This window comes from Pseudorca crassidens, chromosome 17 (genome assembly GCF_039906515.1).
Source record: "Pseudorca crassidens isolate mPseCra1 chromosome 17, mPseCra1.hap1, whole genome shotgun sequence".
NCBI lineage: Eukaryota > Metazoa > Chordata > Mammalia > Artiodactyla > Delphinidae > Pseudorca > Pseudorca crassidens.
Genome location: NC_090312.1, coordinates 9160528 through 9180847, shown reverse-complemented (window position 1 = coordinate 9180847; position 20320 = coordinate 9160528). Strand labels below are relative to the sequence as shown.

Genomic DNA, 20320 nt, shown 5'->3' with positions numbered 1-20320 from the left:
GCTTCCACGTCCTGGCTATTGTAAATAGTGCTGCAATGAACATTGTGTTACATGACTCTTTTTGATTTATGATTTTCTCAGGGTGTATGCCCAGTACTGGGATTTCTGGGTCATATGGTAATTCTGTTTTTAGTTTTTTAAGGAACCTCTATACTGTTCTCCATACTGGCTGTACCAATTTACATTTCCACCAACAGTGCAAGAGGGTTCCTTTTCTCCACACCCTCTCCAGCATTTATTGTTTGTAGAATTTTTGATGATGGCCATTCTGACTGGTGTGAGGTGATACCTCACTGTAGTTTTGATTTGCATTTCTCTAACGATTAGTGATGTTGAGCATCCTTTCATGTGTTTGTTGGCAATCTGTATATCTTCTTTGGAGAAATGTCTATTTAGGCCTTCTGCCCATTTTTGGATTGGGTTGTTTGTTTTTTTGATATTGAGCTGCATGAGCTGCTTGTATATTTTGGAGATGAATCCTTTGTCAGTTGCTTTGTTTGCAAACATTTTCTCCCATTCTGAGTACTGTCTTTTCATCTTGTTTATGGTTTCTTTTGCTGTGCAAAAGGTTTTACATTTCATTAGGTCCCATTTGTTTATTTTTGTTTTTATTTCCATTTCTGTAGGAGGTGGGCCAAAAAGGATCTTGCTGTGATTTATGTCATAGAGTGTTCTGCCTATGTTTTCCTCTAAGAGTTTTATTGTGTCTGGCCTTACATTTAGGTCTTGGATCCATTTTGAGTTTATTTTTGTGTATGGGGTTAGGGACTGTTCTAATTTCATTCTTTTACATGTAGCTGTCCAGTTTTCCCAGCACCACTTATGGAAGAGGCTGTCTTTTCTCCACTGTATATCCTTACCTCCTTTATCAAAGATAAGGTGACCATATGTTCGTGGGTTTATCTCTGGGCTTTCTATCCTGTTCCATTGATCTGTATTTCTGTTTTTGTGCCAGTACCATACTGTCTTGATTACTGTAGCTTTGTAGTATAGTCTGACATCAGGGAGCCTGATTCCTCCAGCTCCATTTTTCTTTCTCAAGATTGATTTGGCTGTTTGGGGTCTTTTGTGTTTCCATACAAATTGTGAAATGTTTTGTTCTAGTTCTGTGAAAAATGCTGTTGGTAGTTTGATAGGGATTGCATTGAATCTGTAGATTGCTTTGGGTAGTATGGTCATTTTCACAATGTTGATTCTTCCAATCTAAGAACATGGTATATATCTCCATCTGTTTCTATCATCTTTAATTTCTTTCATCAGTGTCTTATAGTTTTCTACAAACAGGTCTTTTGTCTCCTTAGGTAGGTTTATTCCTAGGTATTTTATTCCTTTTGTTGTAATGGTAAATGGGAGTGTTTCCTTAATTTCTCTTTCAGATTTTTCATCATTAGTGTGTAGGAATGCAAGAGATTTCTGTGCATTAATTTTGTATCTTGCTACTTTACTAAATTCATTGATTAGCTCTAGTAGTTTTCTGGTAGCATCTTTAGGATTCTCTATGTATAGTACCATGTCATCTGCAAACAGTGACAGTTTTAGTTCTTCTTTTCTGATTTGTATTCCTTTTATTTCTTTTTCTTCTCTGATTGCTGTGGCTAAAACTTCCAAAACTATGTTGAATAATAACAGTGAGAGTGGGCAACCTTGTCTTATTCCTGATCTTAGCGGAAATGGTTTCAGTTTTTCACCATTGAGAATGATGTTGGCTGTGGATTTGTCATATATGGCCTTTATTATGTTGAGGTAAGCTCCCTCTATGCCTACTTTCTGGATGGGTTTTATCCTAAATGGGTGTTGAATTTTGTCAAAAGCTTTCTCTGCATCAATTGAGATGATCATATGGTTTTTCTCCTTCAATTTGTTAATATGGTTTATCACATTGATTGATTTGCATATATTGAAGAATCCTTGCATTCCTGGGATAAATCCCACTTGATCATGGTGTATGATCCTTTTAATGTGCTGTTGGATTCTGTTTGCTAGTATTTTCTTGAGGATTTTTGCATCTATGTCCATCAGTGATATTGGCCTGTAGTTTTCTTTTTTTGTGACATCTTTCTCTGGTTTTGGTATCAGGGTGATGGTGGCCTCATAGAATGAGTTTGGGAGTGTTCTTCCCTCTGCTATATTTTGGAAGAGTTTGAGAAGGATAGGTGTTAGCTCTTCTGTACATGTTTGATAGAATTCGCCTGTGAAGCCATCTGGTCCTGGGCTTTTGTTTGTTGGAACATTTTTAATCACAGTTTCATTTTAAGTGCTTGTGATTGGTTGGTTCATATTTTCTATTTCTTCCTGGTTCAGTCTTGGAAGGTTGTGCTTTTTTAATAATTTGTCCATTTTATTGGCATATAGTTGCTTGTAGTAATCTCTCATGATTCTTTGTATTTCTGCAGTGTCAGTTGTTACTTCTCTTTTTTCATTTCTAATTCTGTTGATTTGAGTTCTTGTCTCTTTTTTTCTTCATGAGTCTGGCTAATGGTTTATCAATTTTGTTTATCTTCTCAAAGAACCAGCTTTTAGTTTTATTGGTCTTTACAATCGTTTCCTTCACTTCTTTTTCATTTATTTCTGATCTCATCTTTATGATTTCTTTCCTTCTGCTAACTTGGGGTTTTTTTTTTGTTCTTCTTTCTGTAATTGCTTTAGGTTTAAAGTTAGGTTGTTTGAGATTTTTCTTGTTTCTTGAGGTAGGATTGTATTGCTGTAAACTTCCCTCTTAGAACTGCTTTTGCTGCATCCCATAGGTTTTGAGTTGTTGTGTTTTCATTGTCATTTGTTTCTAGGTAGTTTTTGAAATCCTCTTTGATTTCTTTAGTGATCTCTTGGTTATTTAGTAGTGTATTGTTTAGCCTCCATGTGTTTGTATTTTTTACAGTTTTCTTCCTGTAATTGATGTCTAGTCTCATAGAGTTGTGGTTGGAAAAGATACTTGATATGATTTCAATTTTCTTAAATTTACCAAGGCTTGATTTATGACCCAAGATATGATCTATCCTGGTGAATGTTCCCTGAGCACTTGAGAAGAAAGTGTAATCTGCTGTTTTTGGATGGAATGTCCTATAAATATCCGTTACGTCCATCTTATTTAATGTGTCATTTAAAGCTTGTGTTTCCTTATTTATTTTCATTTTGGATGATCTGTCCATTGGTGAAAGTGGGGTGTTAAAGTCCTTTACTATTATTTTGTTACTGTCCATTTCCCCTTTTATGGCTGTTAGCATTTGCCTTATGTATTGAGGTGCTCCTATGTTGGGTGCATAAATATTTACAATTGTTATATCTTCTTCTTGGATTGATCCCTTGATCATTATGTAGTGTCCTTCTTTGTCTCTTGTAACAGTCTTTACTTTAAAGTCTATTTTATCTGATATGAGTATTGCTACTCCAGCTTTCTTTTGATTTCCGTTTCCATGGAATATCTTTTTCCATCCTCTCACTTTTAGTCCATATGCGTCCCTAGGTCTGAAGTGGGTCTCTTGTAGACAGCATATATATGGGTCTTGTTTTTGTATCCATTCAGACAGTCTATGACTTTTGGTTGGAGCATTTTATCCATTTACATATAAGGTAATTATCGATATGTATATTCCTATTACCATTTGCTTAATTGTTTTGGGTTTGTTTTTGTACATCTTTTCCTTCTCTTGTGTTTCCTGCCTAGAGAAGTTCCTTTCGCATTTGTTGTAAAGCTAGCATGGTGGTGCTGAATTTTCTTAGCTTTTGCTTGTCTGTAAATGTTTTAATTTGTCTATCAAATCTGAATGAGATCCTTACTGGGTAGAGTAATCTTGGTTGTATGTTTTTCCCTTTCATCAGTTTAAATATGTCCTGCCACTCCCTTCTGACTTGCAGAGTTTCTGCTGAAAGATCAGCTGTTAACCTTATGGGGATTCCCTTGTATGTTATTTGTTGTTTTTCCCTTGCTGCTTTTAATATCTTTTCTTTGTATTTATTTTTTGGTAGGTTGATTAATATGTGTCTTGGCATGTTTCTCCTTGGATTTATCCTGTATGGGACTTTGTATGCTTCCTTGACTTGATTGACTATTTCCTTTCCCATATTAAGGAAGTTTTCAACTATAATCTCTTCAAATATTTCTCAGTCCCTTTCTTTTTCTCTTCTTCTTCTGGGACCCCTATAATTTGAATGTTTGTGTGTTTAATGTTGTCCCAGGGGTCTCTGAGACTGTCCTCAATTCTTTTCATTCTTTTTTCTTTATTCTGCTCTGCAGTAGTTATTTCCACCATTTTATCTTCCAGGTCACTTATCCGTTCTTCTGCCTCAGTTATCCTGCTGTTGATTCCTTCTAGAGAATTTTCAATTTCATTTATTGTTTTTTTCATCATTGTTTGCTCTATAGTTCTAGGTCCTTGTTAAACATTTCTTGTATTTTCTCCATTCTATTTCCAAGATTTTGCATCATGTTTACTATCATTACTCTGAATTGTTTTTCAGGTAGACTGCCTATTTCCTCTTCATTTGTTTGGTCTGGTGGGTTTTTACCTTGCTCCCTCATCTGCTGTGTATTTCTCTGTCTTCTCATTTTGCTAAACTTACTGTGTTTGGGGTCTTCTTTTCACAGGCTACAGGTTCATAGTTCCTGTTGTTTTTGGTGTCTGTCCCCCAGTGGGTGAGGTTGGTTCAGTGGGTTGTGTAGGCTTCCTGGTGGAGGGGACTGGTGCCTGTGTTCTGGTGGATGAGGCTGGATCTTGTCTTTCTGGTGGGCAGGACTGCCCCCGGTGGTGTGTTTTGGGGTGTCTTTGAACTTATTATGATTTTAGGCAACCTCTCTGCTAATGGGTGGGGTTGTGTTCCTGTCTTGCTAGCTGTTTGGCATGGGGTGTCCAGCAGTGGAGCTTGCTGGTCGTTGAGTGGAGCTGGGTCTTAGCTTTGAGATGGAGATCTCTGGGAGAGCTCTCGCTGACTGATATTACGTGGGGCCAGGAGGTTTCTGGTGGAGCAATGTCCTGAACTTGGCTCTCCCACCTCAGAGGCTCAGGACTGACACCCAGCCAGAACACCAAGACCCTGTCAGCCACACAGCTCAGAAAAAAAGGGAGAAAAAAAGACAGAAAAATAAAATAAAGTTATTGACATAAAAAAATATATATATAATAAAAAATTTAAGAAGTAATAAAAAAAGAGAGCAAGGAAACCAAGAAACAAATCCAGAATGATAACAAGCACTAAGAACTATACTGAGATAAACATAAAAATCAGAAACTAATCAGTTGCATACAGCAAAGCCCAAGTCTACAGTTGCTCTCAAAGTCCACCACCTCAATTTTGGGCTGATTCGTTGCCTATTCAGGTATTCCACAGATGCAGGGTACATGGAGTTGACTGTTGAGATTTAATCCGCTGCTTCTGAGGCTGCTGGGAGAGATTTCCCTTTCTCTTCTTTGTTAGCACAACTCCCAGGGGCTCAGCTTTGGATTTGGCCCCGCCTCTGCGTGTAGGTCGCTGGAGGGCGTCTGTTCTTCGCTCAGACAGGACGGGGTTAAAGGAGCCACTGATTCGGGGTCTCTGGCTCACTCAGGCCGGGAGGAGGGAGGGGCACGGAGTGTGGGGCGAGCCTGCAGCAGCAGAGGCCAGCGTGACATTGCAGCAGCCTGAGTTGTGCCGTGCATTCTCCTGGGGAAGTTGTCCCTGAGTCATGGGACCCTGGCAGTGGTGGGCTGCACAGGCTTCTGGGAGGGGAGGTGTGGAGAGTGACCTGCTCTCACACACAGGCTTTTTGGTGGCTGCAGCAGCAGCCTTAGCATCTCATGCCTGTCTCCGGTGTCTGTGCTGATAGCCGCAGCTCACACCCATCTCTGGAGCTCGTTTAGGCTGTGCTCTGAATCCCCTCTCCTCGCACACCAAGAAACAATGTTGTCTTGCCTCTTAGGCAGGTCCAGAGTTTTTCCCGGACTCCCTCTTGGCTAGCTGTGGTGCACTAGCCTGTTCAGGCTGTGTTAACGCAGCCAACCCCAGTCCTCTTCCTGGGATCCGACCTCCGAAGCCCGAGCCTCAGCTCCCAGCCCCCGCCTGCCCTGGAGTGTGAGCAGACAAGCCTCTCGGGCTGGTGAGTGCCGGTCGGCACCGATCCTCTGTGCAGGAATCTCTCTGCTTTGCCCTCCGCACCCCTGTGGCTGCGCTCTCCTCCATGGCTCTGAAGCTTCCCCCCTGCTCACCCCCGTCTCCACCGGTGAAGGGGCTTCCTAGTGCATGGAAACCTTTCCTCCTTCACAGCTCCCTCCCAGAGGGGCAGGTCCCATCCCTATTCTTTTTTCTCTGTTTTTGCTTTTTTCTTTTGCCCTACCCCAGGTACGTGGGGAGTTTCTTGCCTTTTGGGAGGTCTGAGGTCTTCTGCCAGCATTCAGTAGGTGTTGTGTAGGAGTTGTTCCACATGTAGATTTATTTTTGATGTATTTGTGGGGAGGAAGGTGATCTCCACGTCTTACTCCTCTGCCATCTTGAAGGTCCTCTCAAAATTAGAATTTTTTATATCAAGATTTTTGAAGGCTTAATACATGCCATTTCTATTATATTAATGTTGCCGTCTCCCATTCCCACTCCAAAGGTAATAAACTTTTTTCTGCACTTATTATGAAAACTGAGAATATATTGCTTTGGATGGCTTTGAATTTATTGACATGATGAAAACCAACTCAGACATGGTCTCTTTTATAAAGCAGTGGATGTGTGTGAGAATGAGGACTTACGTACATGTTTATAATCATGTCTGCAAAAAACTAGTACTCATGCACTTCAGGGTTTGTTTTTGATAGTTACCTGCAAAATATTGACACTCTTGGGCATTTTGGCTTGTCAGATAAGTCTCATTCCTTGAGAGTTACATGCAGTGCTTTTTGCTTGGTGAAAAGTGAGTTCTAAGTCTCACAGCCTTGAGAAATTTTATTTCTTTCTCCTCTCTTATCTAGTTCCATGAGCATGTGACTGTGTCATTCCTACAGATAGGAGCTCAGGTGTGTTGATGGTACCTGGGAAAACAGATGCTAACATATTTAAACAAATACTATCATAAACATATCTGAGCCTCATGACACATTTTCAGACTTACGTGAACCCATGTGCACGTTTTATTTGTCTTTTAAAAATAACTTACTTCTTTCCAGAAAGTGGACAAGTTGTTTTAAAATAAATATGAGATATCATTATAAATAAAAATTTTATTTATAGAATTATACATAAAATAATTATGAGATATCATTAGCATTCAAAGATAAGGACAATGAGCTTCCCTGGTGGTGCGGTGGTTGAGAGTCCGCCTGCCGATGCAGGGGACACGGGTTCGTGCCCCAGTCCGGGAAGATCCCACATGCCACGGAGCGGCTGGGCCCGTGAGCCATGGCTGCTGAGCCTGTGCGTCCGGAGCCTGTGCTCCGCAATGGGAGAGGCCACAGCAGTGATAGGCCCGCGTACTGCAAAAAAAAAAAAAAAAAAAAAAAAAGATAAGGACAAGGAAATATAAATTTAGATAGAAAATCAATATCAATGTGAAAGAGGGAGTTGTGAGGACTAATACAATATTAAATTATTCTTCTTACTTCCTGACAATGAGGTGGAAAAAGGAGACATGGCAAGTTACAGCTGTCAGTATTAGCCATGAGGCAGCATTCTGGAACTACGCTTAAAAGGGAATTTCTCTTTTTGGAACACCTGTGTGACCAAGGGCTGTGAGTGGGAAGTGATTTCTTGACCTAAAACTCTTTTTGGCTTCTCTGCAGTGGCCCCAGACCCCTCAGAGTCAAATCTCATAGATTTGCTTTCCTTTCAGTGATGAGGAAATTTGAGAAGCTCCCAGAATCTAAGGTGATCTTCGATGCAGATGTCGCTGTGCTGGTCAAGTCCGAAGTTCCCGGTTCTGAGTCCTCACTGACGCAGTGCTTGGCAGGTGAGGGGCCGGGCACCTGGGTGGTGCCGTACGAATATGCTGTGCTGATCTTGCAAGACACATCAAGTACAACCCTTGAAATGATCATCAAATATACGGTATAAAAAATACTTTGTAAATCACTTGATTCTCAAAATGTGCATCCAACTCATAATTTCAGTTAGAAGTTTATAGTGCATCCACCACCTGCCAAGAACGAGGCTCTGCCAGATGTTAGGGAGCAGAATTGAAGGACATTCATTCCTTGTAGAGCATTTTGTCCAGATCAGGAGATGTATCTGTTTATTTCAGCGGTCAGGCCAGGGATGGGTAATAACAGCTACCACTTATTGAGTATTCATCTTTACGAGCATTGTCTCATAATCCTCCAGTCCTCCATGAATAGTCATTGTAACCCATGTTACTGTGTGTGTGTGTGTGTGTGTGTGTGTGTGTGTGTGTGTGTGTGTGTTTCGGGGGGCAGGGAGTAGGGGTATGTGTCCGTCTGTCCTCAGCATCTCCTGAGGGACTGGTGGGTGACTGTCCCATGGTGCTTGCAGACTGTGCACTAGATGAAACTTGCAGCTTCCTCACGGTGTCCACGGTGGGATCAGAAGTCTCCTGCGATTTCTATGCTTGGGCAAGTGACAACTTCGTCTGCACAACTTCTGGTCGGGTGAGTCGTGGCAGCTGCATGGTGGGTCTGTCTCTTGTCCTACATCAGACATGCCCTGATTGAATTGACACCACTTTGATCAGGTGATGGAATGAGATTGTCAGTAGCTGATCCCACGTTACCTCCATTTCTTCAAAACGATGGGACTTTGGGAAATTGAAACTGCAGAGGACCAGTGATGGCTCAGGATGAAGTTAACTTAGGGACTGTTTATCTGAGCAGCACCATTTCCAGACAGATCCATCAGAAGAGGATTTCAGTGATGAGCCCCCTCCTTCTGTCCCCCACCTGCTTATCTCATTGGGTAGCTTGGGCCACTGGACACACCAGGACATTGTCCAGAGACCAAAATACCATCTGTCTCTCTGAGCCCCAGACCCCAGCATTCCTTCCTATTGTAGAAGTAAAACATGACTATGGCTTAAAACGGAAAAGAAAGTTAAATATTAGTTAGAACAACATGAAATTGCTGTTTCAGTAAGTGAAAGCTGGTCGGGTATCAGCAATTTCATTGTTACCATGAATTAGGACAGAAAGGTATGCAGTGAAAAGCAATTCTCCTAACTTCCTAACTCTTAGCCACATGCAAATCTCCATTTTCACTCCTCCATTCCTTATGGATCCTTCCAGAACATTTCTATGTGTTTATAAGTGTTTATTATATAAAAACATTTTGTTTACATGCTAATATTTTACAATACATATTCTTTTCTACCTTGATTTTCTTACATAATATTTATCTTTCTGTATCTAAAAAATGACCCTTGTTCTTTTTAATGGCAACATACCAATCCATTCTTTGCATGGACCTCATTTATCTCACATTTAAGGGCATATAGATTTGTTAGCAGTTTTTTTTAAAATACATTTATTTATTTTATTTATTTATTTTTGGCTGCGTTGGGTCTTCGTTGCTGCATGTGGGCTTTCTCTAGTTGTGGCGAGTGGGGGCCACTCTTAGTTGCAGTGTGCGGGCTTCTCATTGCAGTGACTTCTCTTGTTGTGGAGCACGGGCTCTAGGCGCACGGGTTTCAGTAGTTGTAGCACACGGGCTCAGTAGTTGTGGCTCATGGGGTCTAGAGCGCAGGTTCAGTAGTTGTGGTGCATGGGCTTAGTTGCTCCTCGGCATGTGGGATCTTCCCAGACCAGGGCTCGAACCCGTGTCCCCTGCATTGGCAGGTGGATTCTTAACCACTGTATCACCAGGGAAGTCCCCTGTTAGCAGTTTTGCATCAGCACCAGGTACCAGTGCTTGTGTGCAAGTGCATATTCATAAGTGACAGCCCAGAAACCGCATGGAAGGTGGACCCCTGAATTTTAGGACTCAAGATGGGGCCTGGAGCTGTAGGATCTTGAGAAAAGTAGAGAGCTGTCTTGGATTGAATCTCAACCCTGTCATTTTGGGGCTGTTTACCATGTGCAGGTTCCTTAACCTCTGTCTCGTCATCGGTAAGATGGAGTCTGGTGAGGATCTGAGAGACTAACTCCATACACACAGTAGATTGCTGAGGACACGTTCACTTCTTTGAGTTTAAAGCATTTTGAGGAGGATGACGGTGACTTTGTTTGTTTTTGCGATCATGATTCAGACCTGCCTTAAGATATATCAGGGGGAAAAGGGGGTGGGGTGGGGGAGGGAGGATGGGCTAGTAGACTGGTGACACTCAGCAAGAACTCACCACCTTAACCCATTAAGGTCAATACTGAGCCGTGCTCTCAGTGTCACCTCTCCTGCCCTGGGACAGTGCAGACAGGCTGGGCTTATTTGTTATCAGGGTCCAGGTGGTGCTCCCGCATCTTGGCTGGTCCATGGTGAGTGATTCTGCTAATAATGGGACACCTCTGTCCAGACTTCTGTCAGGTCCTTTGTGGTCTGAGGGTCACAGCTGTCAGTGACAGTGGTTCCCTAGGCAACTGTCACATCCTTGGGAATCCCTGATCTAAAGAACGTCTGCTACTTGTGTTTCCCTAAGGGATCAGAACCAGCTTATAGAATTAAAAATAACAGAAAGAGCAGACATTTGTTGAGCGCTTACTAAGCACCTGGCATTTCTGTGAGTAAATATCTTAGATTATTGATCATCTGATCCTCTGCTGACAGGTGCTTGCTCAGTAAGTGTGGATTTTAGTCTACAAGATATACAATGTTTCATTTTATTAAAAAAGACAAAAGAAGAACTAACTCTAACTTCAACCCCTCAGCCCACGAGAGATACTGTCTTACAGGGAGAGTAGTTAGAAGGCGACTCTGGAGCCAGGTTGCCTGGGTTCAAGTCCCAGTCCCACTACTTGCTTGTTGCTCTTTTGCACCTTGGTTCCTCAGAGCCCCCATAAATATGGGGTAATAACGGCACCCGCGTCACAGGACTGTTGTGAAGTCATACATGGGAAAACTCACAGGACAGTTTCTGCTGCAGAGGAAATGCTCAATGACCTTTGTCCTAGTCGTCACCATGGTTGTTAGTGTCTTATCCACACATCAGGTCGACGGGGATTCCATCTCAACCATTAGTAAGGCTCCTCTCCGAGGCCGGGGCCCTGCAGTGCCTTTGACCGTGAGGGATCGGTCCACTCAGCCCAGAGCCGAGGCCACGGTCCCAGGAGCCGACTTCAGGCCCCTTGGCACCGCTGGGTCTGGGCCAGGCTCGGGGTGGGGAAGGGACTCTTGCTGAGGCAGGGGCCCCGTGCTTTGGGTTCCTTCCGCCCCCTCCCTCAGTGCCCGCCACCACCCAGCAGAGCCTGACTGCAGACGGGGCCAGGGCTCCTGTAATCTGGGACCCAAGACTCAGGTCCTTGTCAGTCTGCAGGAATCCCGCCTCCTCAAAGGCCCTTCTTCCCTCCTCAGACCATCATCCGTTCAGTGAGTTTGGGTTTTTTTCAAAAAGCGAGGAGAACTGTTGCCTTCAAATAGCCTTTGTTTTAGCCTCTGCCCTCCCCAAATTCCCAAAATTGAACTGGGAAACTCAAAGTTGGGCAACTTTGCAGGGGGTGGGGGCAGGGAGGGGGCAAAATACTAGAAACAAGACAGAAATTGATACAGATTTAGCCTACCACGCCCACCCAGCAAGAGCTCTGGACCTAGGGGTCAGAGGCACTGGAAAACAGCAAGATCTTTAGAAGCCTGACCTCCCCATTTCCAGGCTAAAGAACCTTCCCCTGATCCTCCCTGTGTACAAGCTGTGTGCCAAACAAGGTCTTCCCTGGGCTGGACCCTCTCTCTCTCTCTCTCTCTCTCTCTCTCTCTCTCTCTCTCTCCCTCTCTCTCTCTCTCCTCCCATCACACCCCTCTCATAACTGACAGTCCCTGAGAACAACTAGACCTAGTTAATGAAAACACCCACGGGATCCCAGGTCTCCATCTCTGCCGTTTCTTCTGCTTACAATCCCCCTTCTCTTGTTTCCACCTGACAAACTCTTATTTACACGTCAGAACCCTACCCAGATTCACTTTTTCTGGGAAAATTTTCTAGCTCCCCTTTCTCAATAGAGTTAACCACTCCTTCTTCAGGGGTAATTATCTCCTCTTTTATTACACATGTCTTTGCAGCTAACACTCTGGGCTGGAATTTACGGCTTACATGTCTGTGTGCTTCAGTAGCTGGGGAGAAACTAAGGAGCAGGAATCTTCTATTTATCTTTGTAAGCCCCGTGCCTAGCTTTGGTTAGAGTTTTAATAAATGTTTGTTGAATTTAATTGTTAAGTGTCACCGGACAGTAATTCAGCCTCTTTCCACGTTTAGGAGGAAGATGCACTGGGGACCTCGGAGGCCACCAGCTTTGGAAGTCTGATGTGCCAGGTGAAAGCGAGGAGCAGGGGTGGAGACTCTCCAGCTGTGTACCTGAAAAAGGGTAGGTTGATGAGCTGGGTAGCTCGGGGCCCCAGTGGCTTAGCCTGTTCAGTGTCTGGGGCTGCTTTCCCGCAGGACACGTTTAGAGAGGAGCCACGCTGCCCCCAGCGCAAGGGACAGGGAGTCCCATCCTGCAGGTGAGCGATTCAGTTGCAGAGCAGACACGAAGGCTGCGGGCAGAGGCCAGCTGAGTCCACACCGTGTGCCCTGTGCAAGCTCATGTGGCTGCCTGTGATAGGGGGGTGTCCCCAGCAGGGCCATAGGCCCTGGGCTCCCTGCAGCTGCCCATCCTGGCCCTCCATCTCACGGAGCTTCACTCCCCTCTCCCTTTCCTGTCCACCCTCCCCGGAAGCTGTCAGACCTTCTCATAAGCAGCCAGACCTCCAAGCTCTTGTCTCTCCCTGCCCTGCACTCAGGACCTCCCCGGCTGCAGTGTGTATGCACGTTACCTGGGGGCTGGTAACACTGCAGATGCCGAGTCAGTAAGTCAGGGTAAGGTCAAGATTTTGCCTATCAAATAACCTCTCAGGGACGCCAAAGCAGCTGGTCCCTGGACTGCACTTTGAGTAGCGAAGCCGTCTCGTGTTTTATAGTTTACAGCTCACTTCCCCAGACACCTTTCATTCCACCCTCACAGAGATTCTTGAAGGAAGGTGAAAATGGGATCATAATCCCTGTTTTACAGATGAGAAAACTGAGGCTCAGAGAGATTAAGAGTGTTGCACAAGGTCACATTGCTAGTAAATTGGGGATCTGGGTTTGAATCTAAGTGCGTCTGATTCCCCTACACGGCCTCACAGAGGGGGTCAGGGAGATACTTTCGGTCGCTGTAACGAAGCAGTGGGTCTTTCCCAAGAATCCTACAGCCTGCACGACTCTGCCCTGTCCATCAGGGCCAAGAGAGGGGACAGCAGTGCAGGGTCCTGAGCCCTGGCCCACGACTACACTCTGCCCGTGAGCTATGATGCCCTTTCTAGTCATCGCTCTCCCGGCCTCGCTTCCTGCGGTTAAGGGTGAGGGGGCTGGAGCCCACCTGGGGGGTTGACCCCAGCTCTGCCACCACGAGCTGTGTGTGACGGTGGACAAGTTCCTTGACATTGTAGGCTGCTGTGATTCCGTTAGTCAAATAGGAGTCGCAGGTGAACTGAGGTTGTTGGGGGGTGGGAATGAGGATGCTTTCAGAATGATGCAATGCTTTTAAAACAGTGTGTGGTGTGTGGTAAAGAGCCAGAGGAGGCCTTCTACGATCCTTGTCACTCTTGCTAACAGTTTCCCAATGACCCGAGGCAATGGCTGTGGACTGGAAGATAGGCCAGGGGACCTGAGCGAGGACTGGGGCGGGGGGCGGCATTGGAATGAAGGTGGCAGGCATGTCACTTCCTTAGGTCTGAAGCTCCGGGCAGGCAGCCTGCTCCCAGCAGCTTCAGAATTGCGCTGCGAGCAGCTGGCGATGGAGAGGATGCCTTGGACCAGGCCCAGGGCCTCGGCCGACCTCGGTAGCAGGCTCAGCCCACGGCAGGGACAAGCGTCTGTGTACTTTTGTCTCTGGTCCTTCTTTCGCCTAATACCTCCATCCTGTCTGAAATGAGAGCTCCCCTGGGAGAATGGAGTCCAGCAGAGCTGGGTTTTCTCTGATCTCTGGCCAGGTTTTAGAATTTCTGCCCCAGTGTTTATTCCAATTATTTTTACTACCCATTTTGAAAAATGACAGAGCACAGAGATTATTTTCTGAAAAGGAAAACCAAAATAAAACAAGTAACCCCTCTCAAAAATGTTCTTTAAAACCCTACTTTGGCCTTTTATCATATTTTTTAAAAAAGGCAATTGTATTTCTTTTTAAGTGTTTGTTATTTTTTTCTCCTCCTTGTCTCCTGAAAGTTTATACTTTGGGGGAAAATTGCAAGGGAAATCGTGAAGCTTCTTTGCTGCCAAGCTAAATCAAGGGCAGAAATGTTTTTTGCCTTTTTTTGTTTTGTTCTGCCTTTTCTTGGTTTTGTTTTGTTTTGCCTTTTATATTTTCAAGCAGAAAATGCACAGACCCAGCCATTCTGGGTTCTGTTGTAATGAAAAGAGAAGGGATGTAAACTGGATCTGGCTTTAGATTCCCCCGCTCCCAACGTACTAGTTCTATCTTTGATCAGGAACAACTTCTTTATTTTACTTTCTGTAAAGTGGGAATAAAGTGGCACAGCTGAGCAGAAAAGGACACAGTTTCTGAAAGTCTCCTGCACAGTCCATGGCACCCAGTAGGCAGTCAGCATGTCCCTCCACAGGCCTGCGCTTAAGTGACCTGGAAGATGGGACAGCTGGGTCCATCCTCCAGGGCCGTCCTCTGTCCATACCCACTTAAGGTCCGTGGCCTTGACTGTGGAGGAGGAGCCATGTGATTTTTCAGTATCAAAGGAAGTCAGGGCCTGAAGGTTCCTTGGAGATTATCTAGCCCTCATGTCACAGGTGAAGCCTAGAAACAGGAAGCATCTTGTCCCACTGCATCCGGGTGGACCAAGGACTGTAGGCCCGACCTCCCCCAACTAGGGAGCATCTCCCAGACCTGCTCCGTTGTCTAGGACTCCACCACCATGTGGGTGAGCCCAGCACTGCACGCCCCATACATGTTTACTGAGTGCCTGTGGAAGGATACACACTTCGCAGGTGCTGTGGATGCCGCTGTGATCGAAACAGACAGCATCCCTGATTGATAGAGGAATTGGTCCAGCAATAAAAGCACTTCAAGAGGGTGATAAGTGCTTTGATGAAAATGAAACAGGACTTTAGGGTAAAGATGGACGTGGGCTACCTAGAAGAGCCAAATTCATGGAGAAGAAAGTGGAACAGTAGTTACTCGGGGCTGGGGGAGGGGGGAGTGGGGAGTTAGTATTTGATGGGGACAGAGTTTGAGTTGGGAGGATGAAAAGTTCTGGAGGTGGATGGGGTGATGGTGCACAATATCATGAATGTTCTTAACGCCACTGAACTATACACTTAAAAACGGTTAAAGTGGTAAATTGTTTGTTATGTATATTTTATGACAATTTAGAAAGGAAAAGAAAAATGAACATGAGCTGCTTTGGGTGCTCAGGGAAGGAACTTCAGAGAAGGGAATGTCGGAACTAAGGATGAGAAGGAGCCCACCATGCCCAGATCTCAGGGCAGGCGGTCCTCTGTGCAGGCTGTGGGAGGATGCCCAGTGAGCTGAGACGCGGCCCTACCATCCAGGGCAGCACTGTGCAGTAGAACTTTCCGCAGGGATGGAAATGCTCAATAAATCTCTGCTGTCCAAAATGACAGCCAGTAGCCACAGGTAGCCGCTAAGCACTTGGAATGTGGCTACTGCAGCATGAACTCTGACGAACTGAAATTGGTCTTCGAGTAGTCACACGTGGCTTGTGACTCCTGCTGTGAGAGCGGGGACTGTGTCCGGGGAATCACAGCTGGTGGGGCAGCAGTAGCTGTCTCCAGTGGCTTAACTGTAGCGTGAGGGATGACAGAGCCTTAGTGGAGGCACAGACAGAATGTAAGAGAGATCAAGGGAGGGAGATGAATTCTAACCGTATAAAGCTGGGAGATGGGCCCTTTAAGTCAAGCTGGGCTTTGGCGAAGGGTGGGCGGGGGCTTGGCCTGGCACAGTTAGAGGACAGTCAGGCAGAGGGGGGCTGCGTGAGCGAGGGCTTGGAGGAAGAAGATGCTGGCTTTTTGGAGACCTGTAATGTATCTGCTGAGCGTCAGCTAAGGGCCAAGCTCATGGTTCAGCCTTTTAATGTCCAGCCTATCGTTTCATCCGCTCAGCATCTGTGAGGATTATGTACCATCCTCGCCGGTTACAGAAGGGAAAGCTGAGGCTCGGAGGACCTAAGAACTCACTTGCCAGGGGTGCTGCGGGGATTCGCGCTCAGGTCCGCCTGGTTCTGAAGCTTGCACTCTTGCTCCCACGCTGTAAGGTCTCCACCACCTTTAGGTGTATGTGTTGGTTAAGACCTGGTGACCTGTCAGGCCACTGGGAGGTCAGGGCGGCCAAGCGCACAGGCTGTGGTGTTCTTTCTGCCACCAGCAGCCGTGTGAACCTAGGCCAGACTGTTCACTCGTTAAGGTTCTTTCCTCAAGTGCAAAATGGGTATAATAATAGCACAGACATGTTGGCTATAGTGAAATATATATATCTGAAAAAGCCTCATATTTGCAAAAAGATGCTCTAAAAATAACTGGGCTTTTATGGGAAAACGAGACTTAGGGACAGGCAAAACTCAAACCATGCCACTTCTAGCCAGAGGACTGACAATAACAATCCGATTTAAAATGCTAGCAAAACTTTAAAAAGAGACATATTGAATCCATCACAAAGAAATGCTACAGTAAGTGTGAAGGGCAGCGTAGCTTGATGGGGGAGGGGAAGGCCTGAAGAGGTTGAGGCACACAGATGCACGAAGGGAAGGGAAAACGGCCGTCCTCACTCTGAAGACAGAGCCGCTGGCCGGTCTGAGGCAGAGGAAATCCGTGGGCTGACGGGCATCATGCAGTCCTGTGTTTCCGCAGCTTTGCTGCCTTCAGCTGCACGTGTATGTGCTGCACTCACCTGTAGTTGGATGACACAAGGCAGCGACAAGCTGGGAACACTGCAGATCAACCAGTGCAACCTCAGCATTGCAGCGGCCGAGCTGCCTGGGCACCATGTGTTCAAACCACTTTGCCTTACAGAAACACACGTGACAGCAGAGCGGTCCGAACCGAACTCAAGGGCAGTGAACATTAAGTGAGGCCGTCTAGGTAAAGCACGTGGCCTGGTGTCTGTGTGTATAGTTAGAGCTCAGTAAATATTTGCTGGTAATAATAAAAACCATAATAAATGCCAGTCCTCCACACCTCCCCTTCAGACCCTCAAAGGTGTGGTAGGTGTTTGTCTAGGTCTGCTGCTTTGGGGCCATGGCTTTGGTGGGCTCCATTGCTCTGCACACACGGGAGGCCCAGGATTTTCATGGCACAGAGAGCATCTCGGTGGACCGCACCCTGTACCTGGTGTGGTCAGAGGGCCCACTGTCATGTGACCAGCACGCTCTGCTCAACTCTGCATTGTTTTGAGATCTTAAAAAAAATTTTTTTTCTACCTTTTCCCCAGGCCAAGAATTCACCATGATAGGTCAGAAAAGCTTTGAACAGACTGGTTTCCAAAATGTGCTCTCCGGGATGTACAGCCCCGTCACCTTCTCAGCATCAGGAGCCAGTCTGACCGAAGTCCATCTCTTCTGTCTTCTTGCCTGTGACCGTGATTCCTGTTGCGATGGCTTCGTCCTCACGCAGGTCCAAGGAGGTAATATGACAGTGAGGGCTGGGGCTTCCCTCTTCCACGAGCTGTGGTCTACAAAGTTTGGGGAAGGCGCGGGATTGCAGAAGACAGGATCCACAACACGGAGAATGCCTGGGGAAGCGGCCACACTCACTTAGAAAGTGATATTCACAAAATTAGGGACTATCACGACCCTTCCAACAGGTCACATACTATGTTGGCCACTTTGCGTTTGAATACCACGTTTTTCCTTAGTTCTGCTTTCAGAGGAGATATTTCGAGCTCCATTTTCACAAACCAAGAAACTGAGGCTCAGAGAATTCAACTAGCTGCTCCTAATCACCCTGCTCCTGACACAGTCACGAGTGATGGGGCTGTGATTTGAGCCCAGGTGTATCTTCAGCAGCATCTCACTGCCGCCTTTGAAGCCTGGACCCACCACACTTGGTTTAAAAATGTTAGTTCATTCCCATCACCCATGATCGTTCATTCAGTGATTGATTATTTTTTGAGTGCCTACTGTATACCAGGTCATGTGACCCATAGGGCTGGAATTTTCAGTTGTCTCTCAACAGTGGGAATAGACTTCTGTTTACAGAAATAAATCCGTGTCCTTGGCTACGTAGCCTCGTGGTTGTTGAGAAGGGGCTTAGGTCAGACGGACCTGGGTTCTAGTCATCACTCTGTAACTATCTCACTTTTCTCGAACAAATTGCTTAAACTAAGTTGTAGGTCCCTTATCCATGAAAGAGAGATAATGATAATTCCTATTTGACTATTCATTATAAAGATACTGGGTGCAAAATGCTGGACTTGAGCTTGGCTCCTGGTATGCTATTAATTTAGTGACAGAGGGACTTCCCTGTGACCAACTGCATGATTGGCAGCTTCAGCTAATGGAGAATTCTGAAGATTAAAAAATATATGAAGTAATCTTATATATCTTTTTATGACCCTCACTTCCAGTCAGCTATAAACCTTAAGTGATCACCATACCTGTGAAATCCAATGTTCCAGGTATTGGGAATCTATAAAAGGAGCTTAGAATGTGGTCAGGGAGGCGAAGGTACCATGAAGGACCATAACCTTCACTCCCTCATCTGTGCTGCCATCCAGGCATGTATGGAGCTCCGCTGTGCACCAGGTTCGATACACAAGGCGACACAAGTGTCTGAGGCCGTAGGAGGCTTGAGTGTAGAGGAGGGAGATGTCAAGGGGGCTTGGTGGTCAGGGAGAGCCTTCTGGAAGAGGAGAGACTTGATCCAGGCTTTGCGGGATGGGTAATGTTTAGATGGTAAGAGAGGTGAGAGAGTCTGGTCAGAGTGGGTATTCCTGGGAGCTGAGCTCAGTTGGGGAGACTGCGTATTCTGGAGAACATCATCTATGACACTGGACTTATCAGTCTACAGACCCAAGGCTATGATCAATTCCAGCATCTGTACATCATTCCCTCCAGACTCAGAGGTAGATACTGTTGGCTGTCTAGCTTGGTCACCTGGTGGGACAGTTGTATGGTGAGTGATGGAAGATATCGGGTGTCAGATTTGGTGATGGGAAAGGGATATTTGGGAAGGTCCATATGGAGTGGGTATATGCTAAGTATGAAGTGGCTTTAAGACATTCACAAAATGTGGACTGAGCTTTTGGATACAAAGATGCAGAGCTCAGAGAGGGAGTCTGGGTGGGAGATGGAAATGTGTGAACAGCCAGCGTTGAGGTAGTAGCAGAGGTGTGGGTACGGATGGATTTCCTAGGAAGGGGGTGCTGGGTGAGAAGATGGAGGAGAATGGGACTGATCCCTGGGGAATATCTACATAACTGATGAAGAATCTGCATAGAAGACAGAGAGGAGGAGACCCAGGAGAGCAGCAGGTCATAGAAACCAGACTGGAGACGGTTGAAAGATGAAGGAAGTTGTCAACAGTTTTGAATGCTGCTGGGTGTTCAGACAAGGTGATTCCTGAAAAATGCTGAGGTCAGCTTGCAGTGGTCAGCAGAGGCTACAGTGAGAATGTTTTGTTGGAGGTCAAAGGAGCCCAGGCAGGAATGTGGATTGAAGTAAGTTGAATCCTAAAATTCCTTCTAGGTTTAATGCTTTGTGGTTATGTGATGCGCATTCATGTCAGTGTTTAGATAAGCAAAAAAATAGACATTGTACACACACATATACACGGACACACGCACACAGGCACACCTCATTTTATTGTACTTCATCGTGCTTCGTAGATGCTGCGTTTTTTTACAAATTGAAGGTTTGTGGCAACTCTGCACCGAGCAAGTCTATCGCGCCATTTTTCCAGGAGCATTTGCTCGCTTTGTGTCTCTGTGTCACATTTTGGTAATTCTCAAAATTTGTCAAACTCTTTCATTATTATTACATTTGTCATGGTGATCTATGATCAATGATCTTTGATGTTACTGTTGTAAAAAAGATTACGACTCGCTGAAGGCTCAGATGCTGGTTAGCATATTTTAGCGACAAGGCACTTTTAAAGTAAGGTATGTGCTTTGTTTTTTTAGACGTAATGCTATTGCACCCTTAGTAGACTACAATATAGTGTGAACGTAACTTTTATAGGTACTGGGAAACCAAAAATTCCACGTGACTCACTTTCTTGCAACTTGTGCTTTATTGTGGT

At 45.4% G+C, this 20320-nt stretch overlaps 1 protein-coding gene across 1 annotated transcript in view; it reads left to right on the top strand.

Annotated features, from left to right (window-relative positions):
- The window catches only part of TG (thyroglobulin), a 242487-nt gene that overhangs the window by 56042 nt on the left and 166125 nt on the right, over nt 1-20320 (top strand). The window contains exons 23-26 of the mRNA XM_067711217.1: nt 7784-7900; nt 8440-8555; nt 12296-12404; nt 17514-17705. Coding sequence (XP_067567318.1) covers nt 7784-7900; nt 8440-8555; nt 12296-12404; nt 17514-17705 — 534 coding nt within the window. The remainder of the gene's footprint in view (nt 1-7783; nt 7901-8439; nt 8556-12295; nt 12405-17513; nt 17706-20320) is intronic.